Source organism: Alligator mississippiensis, chromosome 3 (assembly GCF_030867095.1).
Source record: "Alligator mississippiensis isolate rAllMis1 chromosome 3, rAllMis1, whole genome shotgun sequence".
NCBI classification, from domain to species: Eukaryota; Metazoa; Chordata; order Crocodylia; family Alligatoridae; genus Alligator; species Alligator mississippiensis.
In genome coordinates this window covers 150,321,929-150,343,289 of record NC_081826.1, presented here as the reverse complement: position 1 = coordinate 150,343,289, position 21,361 = coordinate 150,321,929, and the positions used below count along the sequence as shown (strand labels likewise).

The window sequence follows — 21,361 nt, the reverse complement described above, 5'->3', positions numbered from 1 at the left end:
GAAGCATAACCCTAGTGAGCAATAAATAAAGAATGCTCATTGCCCTTTCTTATTCTTTTCCTGCTCCCCCCCACCCCATTTTCAGACCTGGATCTCTGCATTGGGACTTCCATGGACTCCATAGGAAGGTTGAGTGAATAGTACTCCATCCTTCCTTGTTCCTAGCCTGGGATTCCACCTGGTTTCCATCCAGCCCACCTGCAAGGATGATCAGGTGTCAAGGTTTCTGGAGTCGCCCTGTGGATATCTCATCTACAGTAAGCTTAAAATGTGAGCTATAAAAATACTTAGAATTGAGGTTCAGAAAGTGGAAGCTATTATTTCAAGTGGCCATATTTTCATGTTGGGAAGAAAGATTAAGAGTAAAGAAACTAGCAGTATGGCATTTCTGTGGTTTCTTGGGAAGCTGCTTGGGAAGACAGAGATGATCATGATCTGCCTTTAGCAGGGGGTTGTGCTTTAGAGGTCCCTTCCTATTCATAGAATCTTTGGTAGTTTAGGGTTGGAAGGGGCCTCAGGAGGTCTAGTCCAGCCCCTGTTCAAAGCTGGACCATCCCCAACCAGATCATCCCAGCCAAAGCTTTGGCGAGCCAGGCCTTAAAAACCTCCGAGGATGGAGCTTCCACCACCTCTCTGGGTAACCTGTTCCAGTGTTTTACTACCCTCCTAGTGAGAAAAGTCTTCCTAATGTCTAACCTAAACTTATCTTGCTGCAACTTGAGACTGTTGCTCCTTGTTCTGCCATCTGCCACCACTGAGAACAATCTAGCTCCATCCTCTTTCGATCTCCCCCTTCAGGTAGTTGAAGGCTGCTATTTTTCTGTTATTTTACTTTCCATCTGATAATTTTTTTACTGGGCATTATACCGGTTAATTATGGACATTACAATTTAAAAGGAGGCTATGCTCTAAATTTGCATTTATATTTTGAGAAAATAGGAAGGACCTGAGTGATAAGAACTATGAATTCTTAAGACCTAATTGTGATCTCTCACTGGTTTTACACTGGTACAACTACATTAAATGCAGCTGCTGCTATTTGATATAAATGTAAGTGCAGTCAGAACCAGGGCTTTTAAGTATAAGCTTAATTTAATAACAGCCTTTACTTAGTGTTTCTGCATTGCTGGAAAAGGACTTGAGAGCTAATTTTCAAGGAGTATCTTTCTTGACCGACCACACAGTAGGCCTGTGTGAAGCGACAAGTATTCACTTCAGATTCAGATTTGGCCAATTCAGAGGGACGTTGATTCGAATCGCTGTCCACCTTCAATTTGGCCAATTCGGATCTGAAGATTTAGTGCTGATTCAGAGATTCGGCCATAGACTAAACAGGCAGCAGTCCTCATCACGCTGGACACAGCTGCCTCTAGCTGGTAAGTCTGTTGTGGTGAGTGGAGTGGGGAGAGAAGGAGCTTGTGTGTTGTGGGGGGGGCAAATCACCCCCCCCCCCCCCATGGCAAGAAAGGGATTGGGGCTGGGGCATAGATGGCTGAAGGCTGGGGGTGGGGCTAATGGGGCTTAGCCACCCCAAACGCCAGGGGAGCCCAGCTACAGGCTTTTGCAGCAAGGGCGAGGGGTGTACCGGGATCATAGCTGGCCCAGCATAGCACGCCGGTAAGTTTCTTTTGACTGCCTGGGCTTGGGGGAGGCAGATCAAGACCCCCACAGTGCAGGAGGGAACAGAGTAGGGGCAGGAGCAAATCATTCACCCTTGCCCTACCCCCTGTTGCACTGTGGGGATTGCCCCACGACCTAGCCTGCTGGGGCCCCATTTACGGGGAATGGGTCCCAGCCAGGCCAGGTCACGGGGCAATGGGAGCCTGGCGGCTCATCCAGGGGCGTGTGTAGGCGACTCCCGCCACTGCGCACCACAGGGGAGCTGGGGAAGGGGGGCATGTTCGTTCCAAGGGGTGGGGGGGGAGCTGTGGCCCCCGATCTTTGCCCTGGGCAAGGGCATGCTGCAGCTGTGTTCTGCCTGCTCGCCACCTCCATGCTTTACTGTAGCCTTTGAAAGCAGCGTCATGTACCTCATTGCCTGGCCTGCTCAGCAGCAGGATGCACATGGCACTGCGCCGCTTTCAAAGACTGCAACACTCCCTCCCCAAGTCCTGCACCCCCCGACCCTGGCTGGGCAACTTGCCCCAGCCCCAATCCCTCGCTTGCTGTGGGAGCATTGATCTTCCCCCCTTCCCCAACACCCCTTCCCTCCACCCAGCACAACAGATTTACCAGTTGGAGACTATTTGTCTATTGCTGAATCCCCGAATCAGTGCTGAATCTTTTGTGAATCAATTCTGAGGCTTCCGACTTGATTAGAACCTTTTAATTGGTCTCCTGATTCTATTCAGATTCGGAGATTCAGCTGCAAAATCGGGCCAAATCTCCTCTGAATCAAATCGGCTACCGAAGCTTCACACAGCCCTACAACACAGTATCTTTGTTCATACAACAGTAAGAATCTCCCAGCTGTTCTTTCTGATGTTTGCTTTTAGGATACAATTTTTTTAATTTAGTAAAACAGTAATAACCTTGCATTTAGTGTTTTCTATTGGAACATCACATAGTGTTTTATAGATATTTAATTACAATTAAACATTCCTCAAGATGTCCAAGATAAGTATAGTATCAGCAAAATTTTACAGTCTGGGAAACTTGAGTTTGATTCAACAGAATTAGTTTACATTTTTCAAGAAGTGTCCACAAATTTGGGATGCCTTAGTTTTTGAATGCCCAGCTTGAAACATCCTCAGCTTGATACACACTGGTACTGAGTAACCACAGCTCTGTTTCAAATTGGAGGGATGCCCAGCGGATCTTAGCTGTGCAGGTTGGATGTCCAAAACTAGCAGATGTTTTTGAAAAATGTAGGCATCAGTGATTTGCCTCAACTTCCTAGCAAAGCAGTGCTAGAGCTAGGACTCAGACCAAGGAGTTCTGACATCAGGCTTCTTGCTTTAACTACTGGATGGTGTTTTGTTTATGAATACACTAAAGTAAATAAGCTCTGAAGTTATATTTAAAATTAAAATGAAAAGTATTGGAGGTTTTGTTCTTCCCCTTCTGCTTAACCCTTGCCATGGTAGAATACTTGCTTTCCCATCAATTAGTCACCACTAATTGATTAGTCATCAGTTAGTTACCACTTTTCCAGATCTCCATACTGAAATAACCTAGGATTCTGCTGCATATCCTGTATTGTTTACAGCTCTCTGGATTTGTTTTAGGGCCAGTGGGCACTGTCTATGTACTCTGCCTGGTATCCCTCCTTGGTGTACTTGTTTTGAGACTATTAACTTACTCTCGTACCTGTTTTCTCTTAGTTGTCTCCCAAAATCAATTGGTGTATACCCAGTAAGCCCCCGCCTCCCTCCAGTACTGGGGGGCTTGTGGATGTTAAGCCCATGTTAATGCAATGCATCAAATAGGCCTGTATCACTTAAGTGGATAATTTAATGACTACACGGATAAATAAGATACTTGTTTTCTGTTGTTTCAGGAGCTGTATTTTAAGAATCTTTCAAAACAAAAGCAGAAACAAGCTATGGAGAAGAATAGGAACAACCGAAAACTTCGTGTCTGTGTTGCTACTTGCAACCGGGCTGACTATTCTAAGTTAGCCCCGATCATGTTTGGCATTAAAGCAGAATCTGAGTTCTTTGAGCTCGAAGTGGTGGTTCTCGGCTCTCATCTTATCGATGACTATGGGTAAGATGGAAATACACATCTTTGTCCTTGGGTAATTCCTCAGGATCATGAGTTCATAAAAGGAAATCATACAGTAGTCATCTCATGTAGAAGAAGGATTGCATTCCTCATTAGAATAGTATAAGGGACAGTAAGAAAGCAATTCCTTCTATTTTTTCCTGGCTAAATATTATTTTAAATTATTAAACTTTTCCATCACGGCTGAACACAACTGTTTTTCAACCTAGGCTCCTCCATCAATGGCCTTTTTCCACTAATGATCCTTGTAGTTTTGGGACTCCGCAGATGTTCAATCTAGAATTGTTTCAGATCAGATAACATAGAATGCAGTATTATTTAACATTTTGGTAATTGGGGCGTTGTCCTTTTTAAATTTTTCATTCCTCTTTCAAGTCGGTTTTGGAATACGGTGTGTACCACTTACATACTGGATTAGTGAATAATTTGGTTAACTGCATAACACAATGTCAGTCCCAGTTTTTTTTGTCTGTTGCCTACATTATAACAAACACTGGTTATCTGCCAATTGGTTAAGTGCATAAACCACTTACGTGTGTGGCATCTTTTGGCCCCACTGTCTGCTTTGTAATGTAACTAAACTCCATTTAAATACATACTACTGGCCCCAGAAATGACAAAAGTAGCTGTCAAAAATAATCCTGAAAATGATAGAAGCTATTCAGTTTCGTGACTGCTATCTCCTCTCATTTTCAAGGTTATAAATAATCACCAGAGCAGGGACTTTTGTATATATCCATGATGTGTTTGTGAAGGGAGAGGCTCAGTCATGTTCTAGTAACACTTAGGAGATCAAACCCAACAGACACGATGAATGGCTAAATGCCTTGTTTGTAAATCCTCACAGGACTTGGAGGTAAGAGGTCTGAGCATCTTGGCACTGCCAAGACTTGGACAGTTTTGTGCATATGTAGCAGCAGAAAGTTAGGTGCCTAAGGGACTTCAGTGGCAAAAGCTTAAACACTTAAGGTTAGGATTTGGGTTTTTAGACAGTTGCCTAGCTCTCCCTTTTAAGCACCTACATTCCTTTTGAAAGCAGGAATTGTATTGGTGGTTTTGATTTTATACAAATACATGTGTGAAGTCTGCAAGGGGAAAAAAATCTTGTCTGAGAGAGAATTGTGGAGAAGTATAGGCTAGACGCAACTACTGTTAGGTGGAGACATAGTTGGCTGAATAACCAGAGTCAGTGAACAATTATGAGTGGATCTGTATTAGAATGCCAGCTGCTTTCAAGTGAGGTTTCACAGGAGTCTGTTCTAAATCTGGTCTGGGTAGCATTTAACCTTTTTTTCAAGAGTTGGATATAGAAATAGAGAGTTTCCTGATAGTGTGTGCAGATGACAAAACTGGGAAGTGTTGCAAACCCTTTGGAGGGTAGTAATTCAAAAGGATCTTGATAAATTGGAAAACTGGGCACTTGACAACAAAATAAAGTTTGACAAATAGATAAATGTGGGTGCTCTTCCTAGGAAAGAAAAAAATGCACAAATACAGAATGAGAGCTGATTGGCTAGGCAGTAATGTTGCTGAGAAGGAATTGGGGATGTTGATGGATTGCAAACTTGCCATGTGTGCAAAGCTATGCAGTTGCAAAAAAAGCAGATGTAATTTGGGGCAGATTAACAGATTATAGATTACAGATGTGTGTGTAATGGTGTCTCCCAGCATATCAGAAATAAGGCTTTCCCATTTTCAGGTGAAAGCTGATGTATGTTATATCACCAATGAAAAAGAGCCCCTTACCTATGGTATTGCTGCCTAGTAAAAAGTATACTAGAGGCCTTTGGAACTGACTGATTTACCAATTTGGTTGTTCCCGTTTACTGCTACTACACCTTTTGCGTAAAATACAGGACTAAAAAAATGGGAGACTGCCATTAAGGTTGTTTGGCTGACATATATAATATTCAGGTTTGCATATTTATCATCATTGGTACTAATGCTTGGAAGCACTTTGGAAGCCTTTCATGTATAATTTAAATTATGCTGATGTGGTGGGCAAGTCTTCTAACTAAACTTCTGAGTCAGCTGTTTCCAAAAATTCCTACTATGTGGAAGAAGCTCAGCATTCTTTCCTGTTCTCCAGTCAGTATAGCAGATTGGTAAAAGCATATTACAAAAATACTTTGATAGAGTTGTACTAACTAAATGTCTGGCGATTAATTAAAATATTTCATGTGGTATAAAGTAAATAGTTTTATGGTTAAACCATGTTTATTTTTCCATACTTTTACTGTTCAGTAAAGATGTCGCAGGGCACCTCAGTGCCTGCTCCTAGGGAGTAGAAACTGCCAGGGAGAGAGCGCCCTGGCAGAACATAACCACAGCGGCGGGTTGCCAGGGCAACTAATGTGAGTCAGCTGGCCAGAAGGGGCAGGGCCTGGCCCTCATAAAGCCCAGGGCTGAGGACAGGCTGGGAGTTCCCTGCCAGCAGCCAGAGGGGCAGGAGCTCGTGGAGCTAGGAAGTGAGAATCACAGGAACCGCTCTAGCTGAGTGAAGGATGGCAGCTCTGAGAGGTTTGAGCACCATGGTTTAGCCAGGAGGCTTTATGTTCGAGTTATAGCCAGGAGGCTCGAGTTTATGTTCAGGCTTTGATATTACACCGGTGGTTTGGGTGAGGCTATAGGGGTTGGAGGAGGCCTCATAGGGACCCACAGGGGGTGGGGTCCCAGCGCCTGAGTGAGGGCACAGTATTCTAAGGGGGAACCCCAGTGGTATGGGAACCCCGGTGCCAGTGAAGGCGCAGCGCCAGTGAAGGCGCAGCTTGCGGCAAGGAGTGCAACCAGTGGGTTGCAGGCAGGGAACATAGACCCCGGGTTGTGTGCAGGGTACGTAGACCCCAGCCCCAGAGAGGGGCAGCTTTGAGACGCCCCAGTGTGGGCACGATGAACCCCAGAGAGAGGGGGCCATATTATTAGGAAGCCCAGTAGGGGCACAGCAAGCCCCAGAGAGAGGGGGCAATATTATTAGAAGGCCCAGTGCGGGCACGGTGAGCCTCTGAAGAAGGGCTAGTGCTGTGACAAACCCCGGAGCAGAGTAGAGTGCTGCGGTTGCCCTGGTGAAAGGGGGTAGTGGCGTGGTGAGCCCTGAGAGAAGGGGGGAGCAGCGCGGTGGGCCCGAGAGTCGGGGCGTTGCCGGGAAGTCCCCAGAGTGGGTGCAGAGAGCTCCAGACTGGGGGCTGTATTTTAGAAGCTCGAGTTCGGGCAGCATTGCAGGGAGAGCCCCAGGAGGGGGCACTATTGCAAAGGCCCCAGACAGGGGGCAACATTACAGAGAAGACCCCCAGAGAGGGGCGACATTCCAGGGAAGCCCAGAGTGGGCTCAGACAGCCCAAGAGAGGGCAACCCAGAAGAGGAGGCCCCAGAGAGCGCATGAGAGTACGCAGAGGAGGCCCGAGAGACGGGCAGTATATAGATATATAAAGAGGCATACCAGCGTCTTTCCCATCAGCGAGGCTTGGGGCGTGGTATTAGGGGTTGGTAGGAGCCACGTGTAGCCCATGAGGCTAGGGTGCCTGGGGAGCACCCATCATACCGGGGGACCCCCAGGGGGTCCAGGAACACACGGGGACAGAGGTCCCAGCTAACAGTGCCCAGGGAGTCGTAGGCAGCCTCCCAACTATACATAAACATCAAAGACGTGGCGGGCGAGAACTTGAGGGTGCCCTTGGGCTGACTTGGCACAGTAAGGGGGTCATAGGGAGATCACGGCCCTCCTGGCAGAGCCCGCCGTGACAAAAGATTTGAATATTTGCTTGATTTCAAATATTAAAAAGAGATTTTCTAGAAGTCTTAAATGTCTTCAATCTTGTGCAATTTATCTCCCCTCAGTTTGATGATTTAAATTTCATTTTTTGTATTGTTTCTATGTTTAGTTTTTTGCGTGTTTTGCTTTTACAATGTGTTAACTTGGTAGCAGGCTATAGTATCAGACAAGTGCTTTCAAGCTAGCATGCACAAAGTTTGGAACTTAAAGTGGCCCAGTTTTTTGAAGGTGCTGCACAATCACAATTTTTGCTGAAGCTAGTGGAAACTACTGGTCTTCGACAGAACTTTTATGAAGGTACCTAAACATAGATTCAGGTACCTGTATGGGGTATCCCAGTTTTAAAATTTTGGCTTCAGTGAACAAACATCACTAAAATCTGAAATGTTGCTTTCCAAGGAGATGGGCACAGAGGGAATCTAACTTTTCTACAAAAAAGTTAAAACTGTGTTAGCAAATCGATAATGAAATTGCTTGTATACCGTTCTGCTGTCCATAACATACATGAAAGCAATTAGCATTGCACTCAAAGTATTTCTTTTGTTTCCATCTTGTTTTCAGTAACACCTACCGTATGATTGAACAAGATGACTTTGACATTCATACAAGGTTACACACCATCGTGAGAGGCGAGGATGAGGCAGCCATGGTGGAATCAGTAGGCCTTGCATTAGTAAAGCTACCAGATGTCCTTAACCGTCTGAAACCTGATATAATGATAGTTCATGGAGACAGGTTTGATGCACTGGCACTGGCCACATCTGCAGCCTTAATGAATATTCGGATTCTTCATATTGAAGGTGGGGAAGTCAGTGGAACAATAGATGACTCTATCAGACATGCCATTACTAAACTGGCTCATTACCATGTGTGCTGCACAAGAAGTGCAGAACAACATTTGATATCCATGTGTGAAGACCATGATCGTATACTCTTGGCTGGCTGTCCCTCATATGACAAGCTACTCTCTGCCAAAAATAAGGACTACATCGGCGTTATACGTATATGGTTAGGTAGGTATTGTATTTCTGTATGTAGTTCACAACGTCTATAGCAAACAGTCTTACTTTTATAAAAATCTCCTTGAGGACAAGCCTATGAAGGACCCAAGGGCAATCTTATAGTGCTGTTCTCTCCTTCGGTACATATAGCTCTAGTAAAACCTTAGTCTGTTTTTTTTTTTTTTCTTTAATAGAATGACATTGCAAAACAATTCCTTTTGTCTTTTTCCCCTGATCTTTTGGAAGAAGAATTCCTGTTTTCTCTGCCTTGTTTATTTAATAAAGTTGTACATCATTTTGAGAATATAAGTAACTGGATAGACCAAAGGGACCAAAGATAGAGACATCAGGATTTTCATGCATCCTACCAAAACAATTTGTTTCCAGAGCAATATGAAAAGGCTGGTGACTCTATAACCTGGGAGGACTGAGCAGTAGGGGTCCTAAAATGGTACCTTATATATAGGCTTGGCCAAAATCAAGTATTTTTTTATAATTGTGATGGATAATATTCATGTTTATTTTTAAGCATTTATTTCAATTTTTATCAACTTGAATTAACAACATAAAGATCATTGCCCCCAGGATGGCAAAACAAAAGAATGAAAAGGTCAAGAAAACTCCAAAACTTGTATCCTTTCTAATTGGAGTCTCTACCAGTCTCATCAGTAGGCTGTTTCACCTCTTTTTACAGGCTGTCCTCGGTTCTCTGCAGCTGAGTTGTCCTACTCAGATGTCAGGAATTCCCCCCTGCTACTTTGCATGCCTTCCTTGACATGCCTTCTCCACAGCCATCCAACTCAAATACTCTTCCCCCGCTCTGAGCTCTGGGTAGGGGTTTAAGTAGCCTGTTATCTCCCTTCAGTTTACTTCCTAGCACCTGCAAACAAACAGCCAATTGTGGCAAGTCATTAGGCTACCTGCTGTTTTCCTCTTTAAAGAGGCTGGTCCCCTATACCCCAGCCTGCAACTCCCTTCTGTTCTTCCTCTCTCTTTTTGATTGTTACTGATGGAACTTTTTTTTTTGTTGGATGTGAGTGTGAGGTGAAATCAACGTTTACCAATAAATATTAAATCCTGCCAAACCTACTTATTTATCATAGTAGCATCATTAAAGTTTGGAAGCAATTTAATAATATTTGGAGCCCCTTTGGGCCCCCGTTGTCATCTGGAGAGCCAAATGTTATAATCTATTATAATGTTTTCTTCACAAAACTTACCAACACCTCTACAATTTTCATTCTAGTATCTATAGTCAGGAAAAAGTAACACTCCAGGAGAGATTGACTTTAACATCTGAAACCCTACTGCCAAGTCAAAAGAAAAAGGGCCAGAGATTGCTGAGAATCTGTTAAAAGACAAATTAAACTTTCATAGTTATTCTTCTGATGCATGGAAGCTCAGAATCATGTTTTCAGCCTTTACAACGAGGAATCTAGGAACAGAAGATGTGACTGAATACTGTCAGAGAGTATGCATGGAGTTCATCTGCAAAAAATATAGGGAACTTTGGCCCTTGAACAGCACAGTACAGCAGCATGACACATTTTGGAGAAGTCTACTGTTTCTCTAAAATCCGTTCTGTATTAACCAGTGCATCCTGTTTGTTTGATAAGGGAAATTCTTAAAAGTATCTCAAACCCTGTGAGTTGGAAACCAAATTAATGCTCAGTAGAGTCATAGAATCATAGAATTGAAGGACCTGAAGGGACCTGCAAAATCATCAAGTCCAGTCCTCTGCCATGAGCAGGAAGTTATTGGGCTCAGACAAGCTCAGCAAGCTGCTTGTCCAACCTCATCTTGAACATCTCCAAGGATGGCGACTGCACCACCTCTGCTGAGAGTGCGTTCCAGTTTCTGGTGACCATTACAGATAAAAAGCTTTTTCTTATGTCCAGCCTGAATTTACCCTCTATTAGCTTGTGCCCATTGGTCCTCCTCCGCCCTTGAGGTGCCTTCCTGAAGAGTTGCTCCCCTAGATCTTGATGCTCACCCTGACGTACTTCTAGGCAGCTATCAAATCACCTCTCAGCCTTCTCTTACTCAGACTGAACAGGCCCAGTTCCCGAAGTCTGTCCTCATAGGGCCTATCCTCCATGCTCCTAATCATGTGAGTGGCCCTTTTTTGTATCCTCTCAAGCTTATCCACTTCCTTCTTGAAGTGCAGTGCCCAGAACTGGACACAGTACTCCAGCTGTGGCCTCACCAACATCAAAGAGAAAGGGAGGAACACCTCCCTGGATCTATTGGTAACACATCGGCTGATGCAGGCCAGAGTTGTGTTTGCCCTTCTGGCAACTTTGTCATACTGTTGGCTCATGTTCATCTTCCAGTTGATCGTAACCCTCAGCTCTCATTCAGATTCTGTGCCAGCCAATGGACCACCACCCATCATGTAGCTATGGTGAAGGTTCTTCCTACCCAGATGAAGAACCCTGCACTTGTCCCTGTAGAACCTCATCTGATTCCGTTCCCATAAAACCAGTCTGTCAAGGTCATCCTGGATCTTTACCCTATCCTCTGATGTGCCTGCATTTCCCCACAGCTTAGTATCATCTGCAAACTTAAATCATTGAACTTTCTACCCCTCATCCAGGTCATTAATAAATATGTTAAAGAGCATAGGTCCAAGCACCAATCCTTGGGGGACACCACTGGAGACGGCCCTCCATGATGAGGCCATCCCATTGATGACAACTCTCTGGGAGCAGCCTCTAAGCCAGTTATCCACCCACCTTACTGTAGGCTGGTCCAGCCTAGCACCCTCTGGTTTGGTTGAGAGAATTCCATGGGAAACAGAATCAAAGGTTTTACTGAAGGCTAAGTAAATGACGTCAACCTCATGTCCCTCATCCAGACGGTTAGTTGCCTGGTTGTAAAAGGACACCCGGTTTGTCAGGCATGATCTACCCTCAATAAAGCCATGCAGATTGCGTTTTAATACTCCATCAGTTGCCAGCTTGTAATTGATGACCTCCTTAACAAATTTTTCAAAAGCTTTTTCCCAGGACCAAAGTCAGACTGACCAATTTGTAGTTTACAGTGTCATCCCTCTTTCCTTTCTAGAATATAGGCACCACATTGGCCCTCTTCCAGTCATCCGGGACAACTCCTGAGTTCCATAACTCTTCAAAAAGCTTTGCCAGTTGCACTGCTATAAGCTTAGCCAGTTCTATCAGGGCTCTCGGATGCAGGTCATCTGGCCCAGCAGACTTGAAGACGTCCAGGCGTTCTAAGAGATCCCTCACTTGTTTGGGAATGATTTCATGTAATCTGTTGTCTTCCCCATATTCCTTGGGCCTGATCTTTTTAAGAATAGGGTCTCTTTCCAATATAGGTTGCAATTTTTTGAGGATTTTCCGTACAGGTTCAAGGGATGGGTGATACGTCATAACCAGCGGTGTGCGATTTGTGGGTGTTTTTCTTCTGTACTGCAGCAGTTCTTCACGTGGTATCCAGGTGGCTCTTTCAAATGTGCAATCTACCTCTCTGGAGGAGTATCCTTGCTGGGTGAAAGCCTTTTTAAGATTGGTGAGGTGGCAATCCCGGGTGTTCTCTTCAGTACAGATGCGGTGGTATCTGAGGGCTTGGCTGTATATCATAGCTTTTTTGGTGTGTTTCGGATGATTGCTGGTTCTGTGCAGATATGTATGTTGGTCTGTGGGTTTCTTGTATACTGTGGTCTGTATTTTACCCTTCTGGATACTGATCATTGTGTCTAAAAAGGGGATGTTGGTGCTGGAGTATTCTAAAGAAAGTCGGATGGAGGGTTGGTGACTGTTGAATTTCTGGTGGAACTCAATCAGAGATTGCAGGTTCTCACTCCAAATGATGAAGATGTCATCGATGTATCTTAGGTATAGTAAGGGTCTGATGGTGCAGTTCTTGAGGAAGTCTTCTTCCAGGTGGCTTATAAAAAGGTTGGCATACTGTGGGGCCATTTTAGTGCCCATAGCTGTTCCCATCATCTGGAGGAAGTTTTGATTATTAAAAGTGAAATTGTTGTGTGTGAGGATGAAGTGTATAAGCTCAGTAATATCTTTGGGTCTGTATTCTGGGTTGTAATCTTGTTCCTGTAGATATGTAAGGCAGGCATGGATGCCATCCTGGTGTGGGATGTTGGTATATAGGCTGGTAACGTCCATGGTGGCTAGGAGTGTGTTGTTGGGAAGGTGGTCTATGTTTTTTTTCCATAGCAAGTCTGTAGTGTCTTGGACAAAACTTGCTCTGTGGGTGACAAGTGGTTTTAGGATGGATTCAACAAAACCTGATATTTCCTCAGTTAAGGTCCCATGGTTGGATATGATAGGTCTGCCAGGGTTCCCTTGTTTGTGGGTTTTAGGGAGCATGTAAAAAGTCCCTGGGTTAGGTAGCGGGGGGATCAAGGTCTGTAGTTTTTCTTGTAGTCTTGATGGAAATGATTTGATGGTATTGTTGAGTTTTTTTTTGGTGAAAAGGGGAGTAGGATCTTCTTGTAGTTCTTTGTAGTAGGTGGTGTGAGAGAGCTGTCTGTTGGCTTCCTTTATGTAATCCTCACGGTTTAGGATGGCTATGGCTCCTCCTTTATCTGCTGGTTTTATTACTATTTGGTGGTTAGATCTTAGAGATTCTATGGCCTTTTTCTCTGGTAGAGAGAGGTTGTTGTGGTGGCACGTGTTGCTGATTTTTTCATTGTTCATTCTTTCCCTGAAGCAGTCAATGTAGCTGTCAAGGTTAGGGTTTCGTCCACTGCGAGGTGTCCAATCTGATTTTTTTGGGGTTTTTTGGCATTGATCTTTTCTTGAATGTTGTCAGAGGATGAGTTGTTGTTGGGAGTGGGTTCAGTGTGGTCGTGGAAATATTCTTTGAGGCGCAGGCGTCAGAAGACTTCTAGTTCTCCACATTGAAGTATTTTATTGGGGTATTTTTCTGGACAGAAATTTAGGCCTTTAGAAAGGACAGATTTTTCAGTTTTGGTAAGCGTGTGTGTGGAGAGATTGATAATATTTGTGGGTTGGTTGCTGCTTGCAGTTTCATCAAGTCTGAGGTTGGAAGGTCGTAAGGTGTTGGTGTTGTTCCTCTGATGGTTGTTTTTGTAGCTGGGGAGATTGTTCTTGGAGTAATTTGTTCCATTTCTTCTTCTTACGTAGGATGAATGCTGTAGAAAGTTTTTCGTAGTCTCTTTGTATCCGCTGTATATTGTCAGGGAACATGCATGGATTTCTATCTTTTAAGTTGTTGTAGTGTATGATGATTTCCTTCCTGAGTTGGTCTCTTGTGGAGTAGAGTAGGTGAAGTAGATGATTTCTGATTTTCTCTGAAGTTCTTCTGCATAGCTGTGCAGCATATTTGGAGTTGTGTGTAGTAGTCAGGGGATTGTAGATGTTTAGTCCTCGGGTAATGAAGTTGTGTTTCTTGCAAAGGCTTAGAAAATATGTTGCTGTTGAGTCTGGCTTCTTTCTTTTTCATGTTGTACAGTTTCCATTTCAGATGGCTGAATTCAATATCTTCCATGTTGCAGGGATTTAGGTTGTAGCCGTGTTGGTCTAAGGATATAGGCAGACAAGGTTCCTTGGGTGAATTTGATATCTTTTATTAGACCAACCCAAATGGTTGGAGAATAGTTATTAAGCAAGCTTTCGGGTTCAAAAACCCATCGTCAGGCTAAGGAAGCTTTAGCAGTTGGTGTGTGCTCTTCCTGGATGGAATGAAAAGTAAAGAAGCCAGGGGCTGGGCTGGGCTGGGCTGGGCTGGGCTGGGGAGTCAGTTGCCAGGCAGATTGTAATGTATCAAAAATCCAATGTCTATGTTTAGTCCCTGATCTCTAGTATCCAGGAGGTTGATGAAATGGAGCTCGTAGGCTCGTCTGTGGGAAGTGTTGTGTAAGTTTCCCTTGAGGATCAGGACTGAGAGATTGGAGAGAGAGTGGCCCTCCTGTGAGAAATGTGCCCCCACCGGTAATTGGGTGTTTCTGTCTTTGATGGATTTCCGGTGTGCGTTCATTCTGGTGCACATTTGTTGTCTGGTCTCTCCTACATATCTTCCATCAGGGCATTTGTTGCATTGGATGAGGTATATTACATTTCTAGAGGTGCAGCTGTAAGATCCTGGGATGCTGATGGCTCTGTGGGGTGTAGTAATAGTGGGGGTGGTGGAGATGTGTTGGCAGGTTTTGCATTTCTTGTCCTGGCATTTAGGAGTTCTGCATTTTCGTGGGGAGTGACTGTGGGCTGTCCCTCAGTATTCAGTATGGGTCCCATAGTGGAACCCATTTTTTTTTCTTGTTCCCTATGTATCTATCTATAGAAGGACTTTTTGTTGTCCCTTATTTCGGTTGCCAGCTTGATCTCCATGCCTGCCTTGGCTTTCCGTGTTTCGTATCTGCAGACCCTGGTGATATAAGTGTATTCCTCTCTGGTTGCTGAACCATTCTTCCATAGTTTGTATGCTTCTTTTTTCTTTTTCAATAGTTCCCTAATGTCCCTGTTGAGCCAAGTGGGTTTCTTGACTCCTTTCCCACTTTTTGTCCACTGGGGATGGCCTGTTTCTGAGCAGTGAGAATTGCCTCCTTAAAGAAGCACCACTGTTCCTGAATTCCCAAATAATCCAGTCACTGGCCGCAGATGACCTCTCCAACTAGCCTCCTGAGTTTGACAAAGTCTGCCTTTATGAAGTCTAGGACTTCTTCTGTTCTGATGACTGATTTCCCAGCCTTGCAGTGGATGGTGAACCTAACCAGGTTGTGATCGCTGTCACCCAGGGCACCTCCAATCATTAGGTCACCTATTGCATCCTCCCCTTTGGTCAGCACTAGGTCCAGAATAGCCTTACCCTTAGTGTAGGCCCTTCCACAACCTGTGTCAGGAACAACACAACCTGTTGTTGCCAAGAAGTTAGCTGACCTGCTGGAGCTGGCCGAATTGTCCTCCCAACAGATGTCAAGGTAGTTGTAGTCACCCATGACAGTCATGTCTCTAGCACTATGTGCCTCAGTCAGTTCCCCATAGAATGCCTGATCACTCTCCTCTTTTTGGGAGGGAGGCCTGGAGTAGACTCCTACCATCAGGTCTCCCTTTCCTGATCCCCCTTGTATCCTGACCCAGAGGGTTTCAAGGGACCCTTCCCTACAATCAAACATGACCTGCAGGGAGGGGTATCACTCTTTCACATGGAGGGCCAAACCTCCTCCCTTCTTCCCAACCTGATCCTTCCTATAGAACCTATACCCCTCAGTATTCACTGTCCAGTCTTGTGTGTTGCCCCACCAGGTCTCTGTCAACCCAATCAGATCAAATTCCTCGTCTACCCAAAGGAGTGCCAGTTCCTCCTGCTTATTTTCCATGCTTCTGGAATTCCCATAAAGACACCTGAGTTCTCCCCTAGCTTCCTTAGGTTTTCTGTCATGCTGCCAGCGACTCAAGATATCAGTACTTATCTGGATGTCCATTGCTTGAACGCCCTCCACTGTGTCATTGCTATAGCATTTGTGTACAGCACTGGAACCTTCTCCCCAGCCCCTGGACATGCCTAGTTTAAAATCCTCCTCAACAAATTGGTGATTCTTGTACCGAAGGACTTCTTCCCTCTGCTTGTGAGATGAATAACATCCCTTGCATGTAGACCACTGGCATAGAACGGCCTACCAAGGTCGAGGTATCCAAAGCCTACATGGTGACACCATCTCCTAAGCCTTCAGTTGACCTCCTCAGTGCACTCCTCCCTCCGGCCACGACCTCTGTCTGGGAGGATTGAGGAGAAGACCACTTGTGCTCCTAGTTCCTTGAGCTTTGCCCCCATGGTCTTGTAGTCTCTCATGATTCTCCTGGAGCTGTTTCTCACCATGTCATTGGTGCCCATGTGAACAAGGAACATGGGGCAGTGGTCACTAGGATGGGCCGGTTTAGGGTTTCTCATCATAATATCTCTAATCCTGGCTCCTGGAAGACAGCAGACCTCTCGAGCACAGGGGTCTGGATGACAAATGGCTTCTTCTGTGCACCACAGCAGGAGTCCCCCATGATGATCAACCTTCTTTGTTTCCTTGCTGGAGTCGGCTGATCCTGTCCTGTCTTCAGTGCAGAGGACATGGAAGTAGTCTAGTTCTTTTCAGAATAAACTAACCTGTTTCGCTTTATAACAAGTGCAGTAAAGTATAATTCATAACAAATGCATGGTTTCCACTCTCATTTATGCAAAAGTGTCGGGGGGGGGAGTGTTGGGGCAGAATCCAGAATCTCCTCCTAGAGATCCTGAGAAAACTCAAATACCATATTTACCTGAATCCAAGTTGACTTCAAATTTAAGGTGACCATCCTAAAAATTAGATTCTGTACATGAAAATGTATGAATCTGTTATAATTTTCCATGCATGTTTTCGAGGATTGTTTTAAATTACGCCCCCCCCTCCCCCCACCACTGTACCTGGAAAAGCAGGGGGGATGGTGCAGGCAGTAAGACCCTTGCTCCCACTGCCTACCCTCCTGTCCCTTGCCCCTTCCCATGCCTGTATTGGTCCCTGCCACCTGTCCCCTCTGCCACTTGTCCCCACCTGGTCCCTTCTCTGAATTTCAGTTCCATAGCCTCTATTGTTGCCTTGAAATTCATGGTGTTAGAAATCAGATTTGCTATCTAAGAGGTACTCACACGGGTGATTTTAGAGCCATCTCCCACCAGCCACTAATAAAACGATCTCTTTTTGTGCTCCCTTTAAACAGGTGAAGATGTAAAACCAAGAGACTATATTGTTGCTCTGCAACACCCTGTGACCACTGATATTAAACATTCCATAAAGATGTTTGAATTAACATTGGATGCACTTATCTCCTTTAACAAGAGAACACTCGTTCTGTTCCCAAACATTGATGCAGGTGAGTGAAGCAAGTCCTTCTTATTGTGGTTCTTCATTAAAACAAGAATTGCTCTCTGAGTTTAAAAGAATTCTACGTGGACTTCTTTCACTATTTTTCATTTTGCAACCTCTTTTGATCTTCTTTTATCCTTCTTCACTCCAGCTTCTCAGTCAGGCTTCCTTTCCTCATGCTACATTGCTATGTGGCGATATCTCTGTAATCTGAGCATCCAGTCAGAATTTGCTGAAACTGCCAGGTCTGACTCGAGCAAGGACACCCAGCACTTCAGCTTACTGTGAGAATTAAATGGAAAACCATACAACCTATAGGGGGAGGGAAGAAGAAGCAGTTAGTTCTTCTGCTTGTATGCTGGCTCTAAAAAAATGTTTAATGTTCCCTAATGGTTTTAGAACCCCACTTTCTGCTCAGTGCCACATTGATGGGTCACATGGAGATGGGAAGAGAGAGCAGATTGGAACGGGTATATGGAGCTGGTAGGGGCAATAGCAGTCGTGTCCCTCATACTTTACTTCTGTGTTGGGCAGGACAGCTGTTATCATCTAATTGCTATAGATCAGTGGTTTTCAACCTTTTTTCATGTGTGGACCCCTAAAAAATTTTGAATGGAAGTGTGAACCTGTTTGAATTTTAAGTATGAGTCTTCACCTACTTCTGATTGATCATAGTCCTCTTTTGTGGATCCCTTAGGCACAGTATGCAGACTTCCAGGGGTCTGAGGACCACAGATTGAAAACCACTGCTGTAGACCCAATTGTTATTCCAGCAATACATTACAATTCAGCTAAATGCTAGCGTTTTGTTCTCAATTGTTGGCTTTTCCCATAGGAAGCAAAGAGATGGTTCGAGTTATGAGGAAGAAGGGCATTGAGCATCATCCCAATTTTCGAGCAGTAAAGCACGTTCCATTTGACCAGTTCATCCTATTAGTGGCTCATGCTGGCTGCATGATTGGTAACAGCAGCTGTGGTGTTCGAGAGGTGGGAGCATTTGGTACCCCTGTTATCAATCTAGGAACACGTCAGACAGGAAGAGAAACAGGTATGTATTTATTGCTGTGTCATTCAGTCATTTTAAAATTTAAGTACAAATTTACATGTATATATTTTTTTACCAGGAATCATTACATCAGGACAAATTTTGATCTACCTGTGCAGGTTCATTGATCTATTTGTACTGTAATGCTGACAGTGCTACCATGTTTTATTGCAAAGCAAGGCTTTTATTGTCTGATTCAGGGCTGCAGGGGCAACACGTAGGGGGTGCATGCAGGTATATGTGCACCCCCTAAGTGTGTCAGTGCACCCCCTGCAAAAGGCACCACTGACACTGTCAGCGGCGCCTGTGGGCAATCGTCACTCACCACCCCACTGCCAACACCACTGGAGGCATCTGCAGAAGGTCTATGATCACCACTGGCCACTGCCAATGCTGCTGGCAGCGCCTGCAGGTGGTCACCGACCCCTGGTCAGTGCTCGACACCCCCATGCCGCCAACAGTGCCAGCGGTGTCTGCAGGAGCTCCTAGCTTACCGCTGCTGCACTCCCACTGCCGCCAATGCAGCTGTGCCCCCCCAGCTGCCGGGGGCATGCACCGTTCATGCAGGGCTGTCCAACTTCTAAGTGGCTGGAAGCCATGTGCCACCCAAGCTGCACCACGTGCCACCCAGGCTGCACCATTCCCATAGTCCATGCTCCCCCACCACTATACCACCCAGGCATAACCTTCCTGCCTCTCTTCCCCACTGCACCACATGCCCACATGGCTGGGGACTTGCTCTCCACTGCTTCTGCTATGTGCTGCACTTCCCCGCCTCCTGAAGCCGGGATAGGAAGTGGCAGCTCGAGGAGGGAAAGGGAGCCCAGAACTCTAGCTGCTATTGCAGCCAGATTGATAGGGGGAGCAGTGGCAGGGTTAGAGCCCAGGGGCTGTCACTTAACCCCTTGTGGGCCACATGTGGCCTGCAGACCACCAGTTAGACAGTCCTGGTTTAATTAAATATCATCATTCTTCAGTGGCTTCCACTTACCAGAATATACAGCTGCATATTTTTCCTTGATGGGCATAAATATGTGTGGCATACCTAAAACTATACAAACACCCATATTGTCACCACCACTGGCTTATATTCTTGTTGTATCTATGCTGTCCTTATGTGTAGGCATTCTATAGACAGTTGCAAGAATTCCGTTGTCTAGTCCTTCTAGGCCATGGTATGGTACAATAGGAAGTTTACCACTTACTACAGTGGAAGCAAGATCAGGCACATACCAAGATTCCTTTGTAAATGTTGGTGTAGCATCAACCTGTGAAAAGTAAGGTAACACACACACAGAAGTATGGGTGCTGCCTGCAGAAAGATTGCTGTGTCAAAGGTTGACACCTACTCACTAGGAACATACTTGTTTCAAATTTCATTTTTTCTCTAATATAATTTATCACGTAATTGATGCATGCTAGAATCATGTTGCATTTCTAATTATCTAAGGTGAAAATGTTCTTCATGTTCGTGATGCTGATACACAGGACAAAATACTGCAAGCTCTGCATCTGCAGTTTGGCAAACAGTATCCTTGGTAAGTGTACATCCACCCATTTTACTGCTTTGGACCATAAAGCAGCAGAGAAGAAGGCTTTTAGCTCTGGGCTGGGAAATAGACTTCACTGTAATAGACCTCAGTTTGTCCAAGATTTGCTCAGTGCTTTATGAAAAAGATACTATTGCATATCCTATTATACAAAATAGAAAGGAGTTTGCAAATCTCTCAGTATTGTTGTACAGTGTGCTCAGGAGATGAAATGTTATTTAAATGAGGGTCCCAGGGCTAAAGGTCCACAACTGTCCTTTATATATAGGTATGTACAATACCTCCCAACAAAGCTGTCCAACTGGTGGCCCAGAGGCTGCATGTGGCTTGAGAGAGGCTAACAGCAGACTGTGGGCTCCTGCCCAGCTGCTACTCCCCTCATTGGTTTTGATGCAGTAGCAGCCAGGGACTCTGAGCCCTCTCCCTTCCTAGTGTCCGCTTCCTGCCCCCACTCCTGGGGGTGGGGTAGCACAGCAGGAGTGGTTTGGGGTGCCCACATTGCATGCACAGTGAGGGAGGGAGCTGGCCTACTCGCACTGTGCATGTGGCAGGGGGAGCTGGGTGACCTATGCTGCATTCATGGCGGTGAGGATCTGGGCTTCCCATGTTCCATGTGCAGTGCTGGGGGGAGCTGGGCTGCCTGTGTTGCATGCGCAACAGGGGGGAGCAGCCCATGCAGCATGCCCAGCCAGAAGCTGTTAGCTAGGTGAGCCTATACACATAGTAAAGGGGAACAAGTCTGCCTGTGCAGTAAGGGGAGGGGAGGGCTGGGGCCCACATAGCAAGCAGCATGCAGCCCCTGGTCTGTGGCCCATGCAGCACGTGGCCCCCAACTACCAAGAAGTCAGACAGCCCTACCTTCAAAAATTATCATTATTTGCTGGAGACTTACAAGGATGTGTACTCTAATGCCCAGCAAGTCATACCACATATAATAGATCTGTACAAACAAGATAGATTTAAGTACAGGAAACCTCTTGACTCTTCATTTCCTTAATTTCAGACCTTGATGCATGCATCTCTTTGTGTGTGTGTTGCAGCCTTCCCTTGATTTGAAAAAGACAGAAAAAAATACCCAATACATTTTCCACCTCTTGTCCCAAAGTTGAGATAATTCCAAATGTTTGCTACCAAGAGGTGCCCAGCCCTCAGGCTGCCCCAGATTACTAAAGCAAAGTCTGTCATAAGATATGTTAAGTAACTTATGGCAGACTTGCATACACCTGAAACACAGTATTCTTGTGGCAGACACCGTGGGTGTTTATGTGCATGCAGTGAGGCTGCTTCGACATGCAGTAATTACAGTGTGTTGGAGAAGACTCGATTAATCGAGTCTGCTGGAGCATGGTAATTACCACACAGCAAGTCGTGTATTAGCATATTACTCCAACAAGTCATGTATTGGCATCCCTACGCTGAAAAATAGCAGTG

The 21,361-nt window shown here is 45.2% G+C and overlaps 1 protein-coding gene across 7 annotated transcripts in view; it reads left to right on the top strand.

Moving 5' to 3' along the window:
• GNE (glucosamine (UDP-N-acetyl)-2-epimerase/N-acetylmannosamine kinase) overlaps positions 1 to 21,361 on the top strand; it is an 82,853-nt gene that overhangs the window by 44,067 nt on the left and 17,425 nt on the right. For 3 of the 7 annotated variants that reach the window (XM_019490758.2, XM_014610334.3, XM_014610335.3), the window contains 6 exons: positions 86 to 257; positions 3,500 to 3,708; positions 8,057 to 8,508; positions 17,190 to 17,342; positions 18,171 to 18,383; positions 19,831 to 19,918. In XM_019490758.2, coding sequence (XP_019346303.1) covers positions 207 to 257; positions 3,500 to 3,708; positions 8,057 to 8,508; positions 17,190 to 17,342; positions 18,171 to 18,383; positions 19,831 to 19,918 — 1,166 coding nt within the window. In that variant the 5' untranslated portion in view covers positions 86 to 206. Of the gene's footprint in view, positions 1 to 85; positions 271 to 3,499; positions 3,709 to 8,056; positions 8,509 to 17,189; positions 17,343 to 18,170; positions 18,384 to 19,830; positions 19,919 to 21,361 lie in introns of all 7 variants that reach the window. The other 4 variants (XM_019490759.2, XM_019490761.2, XM_019490762.2 and 1 more) reach the window with 2 other exon arrangements.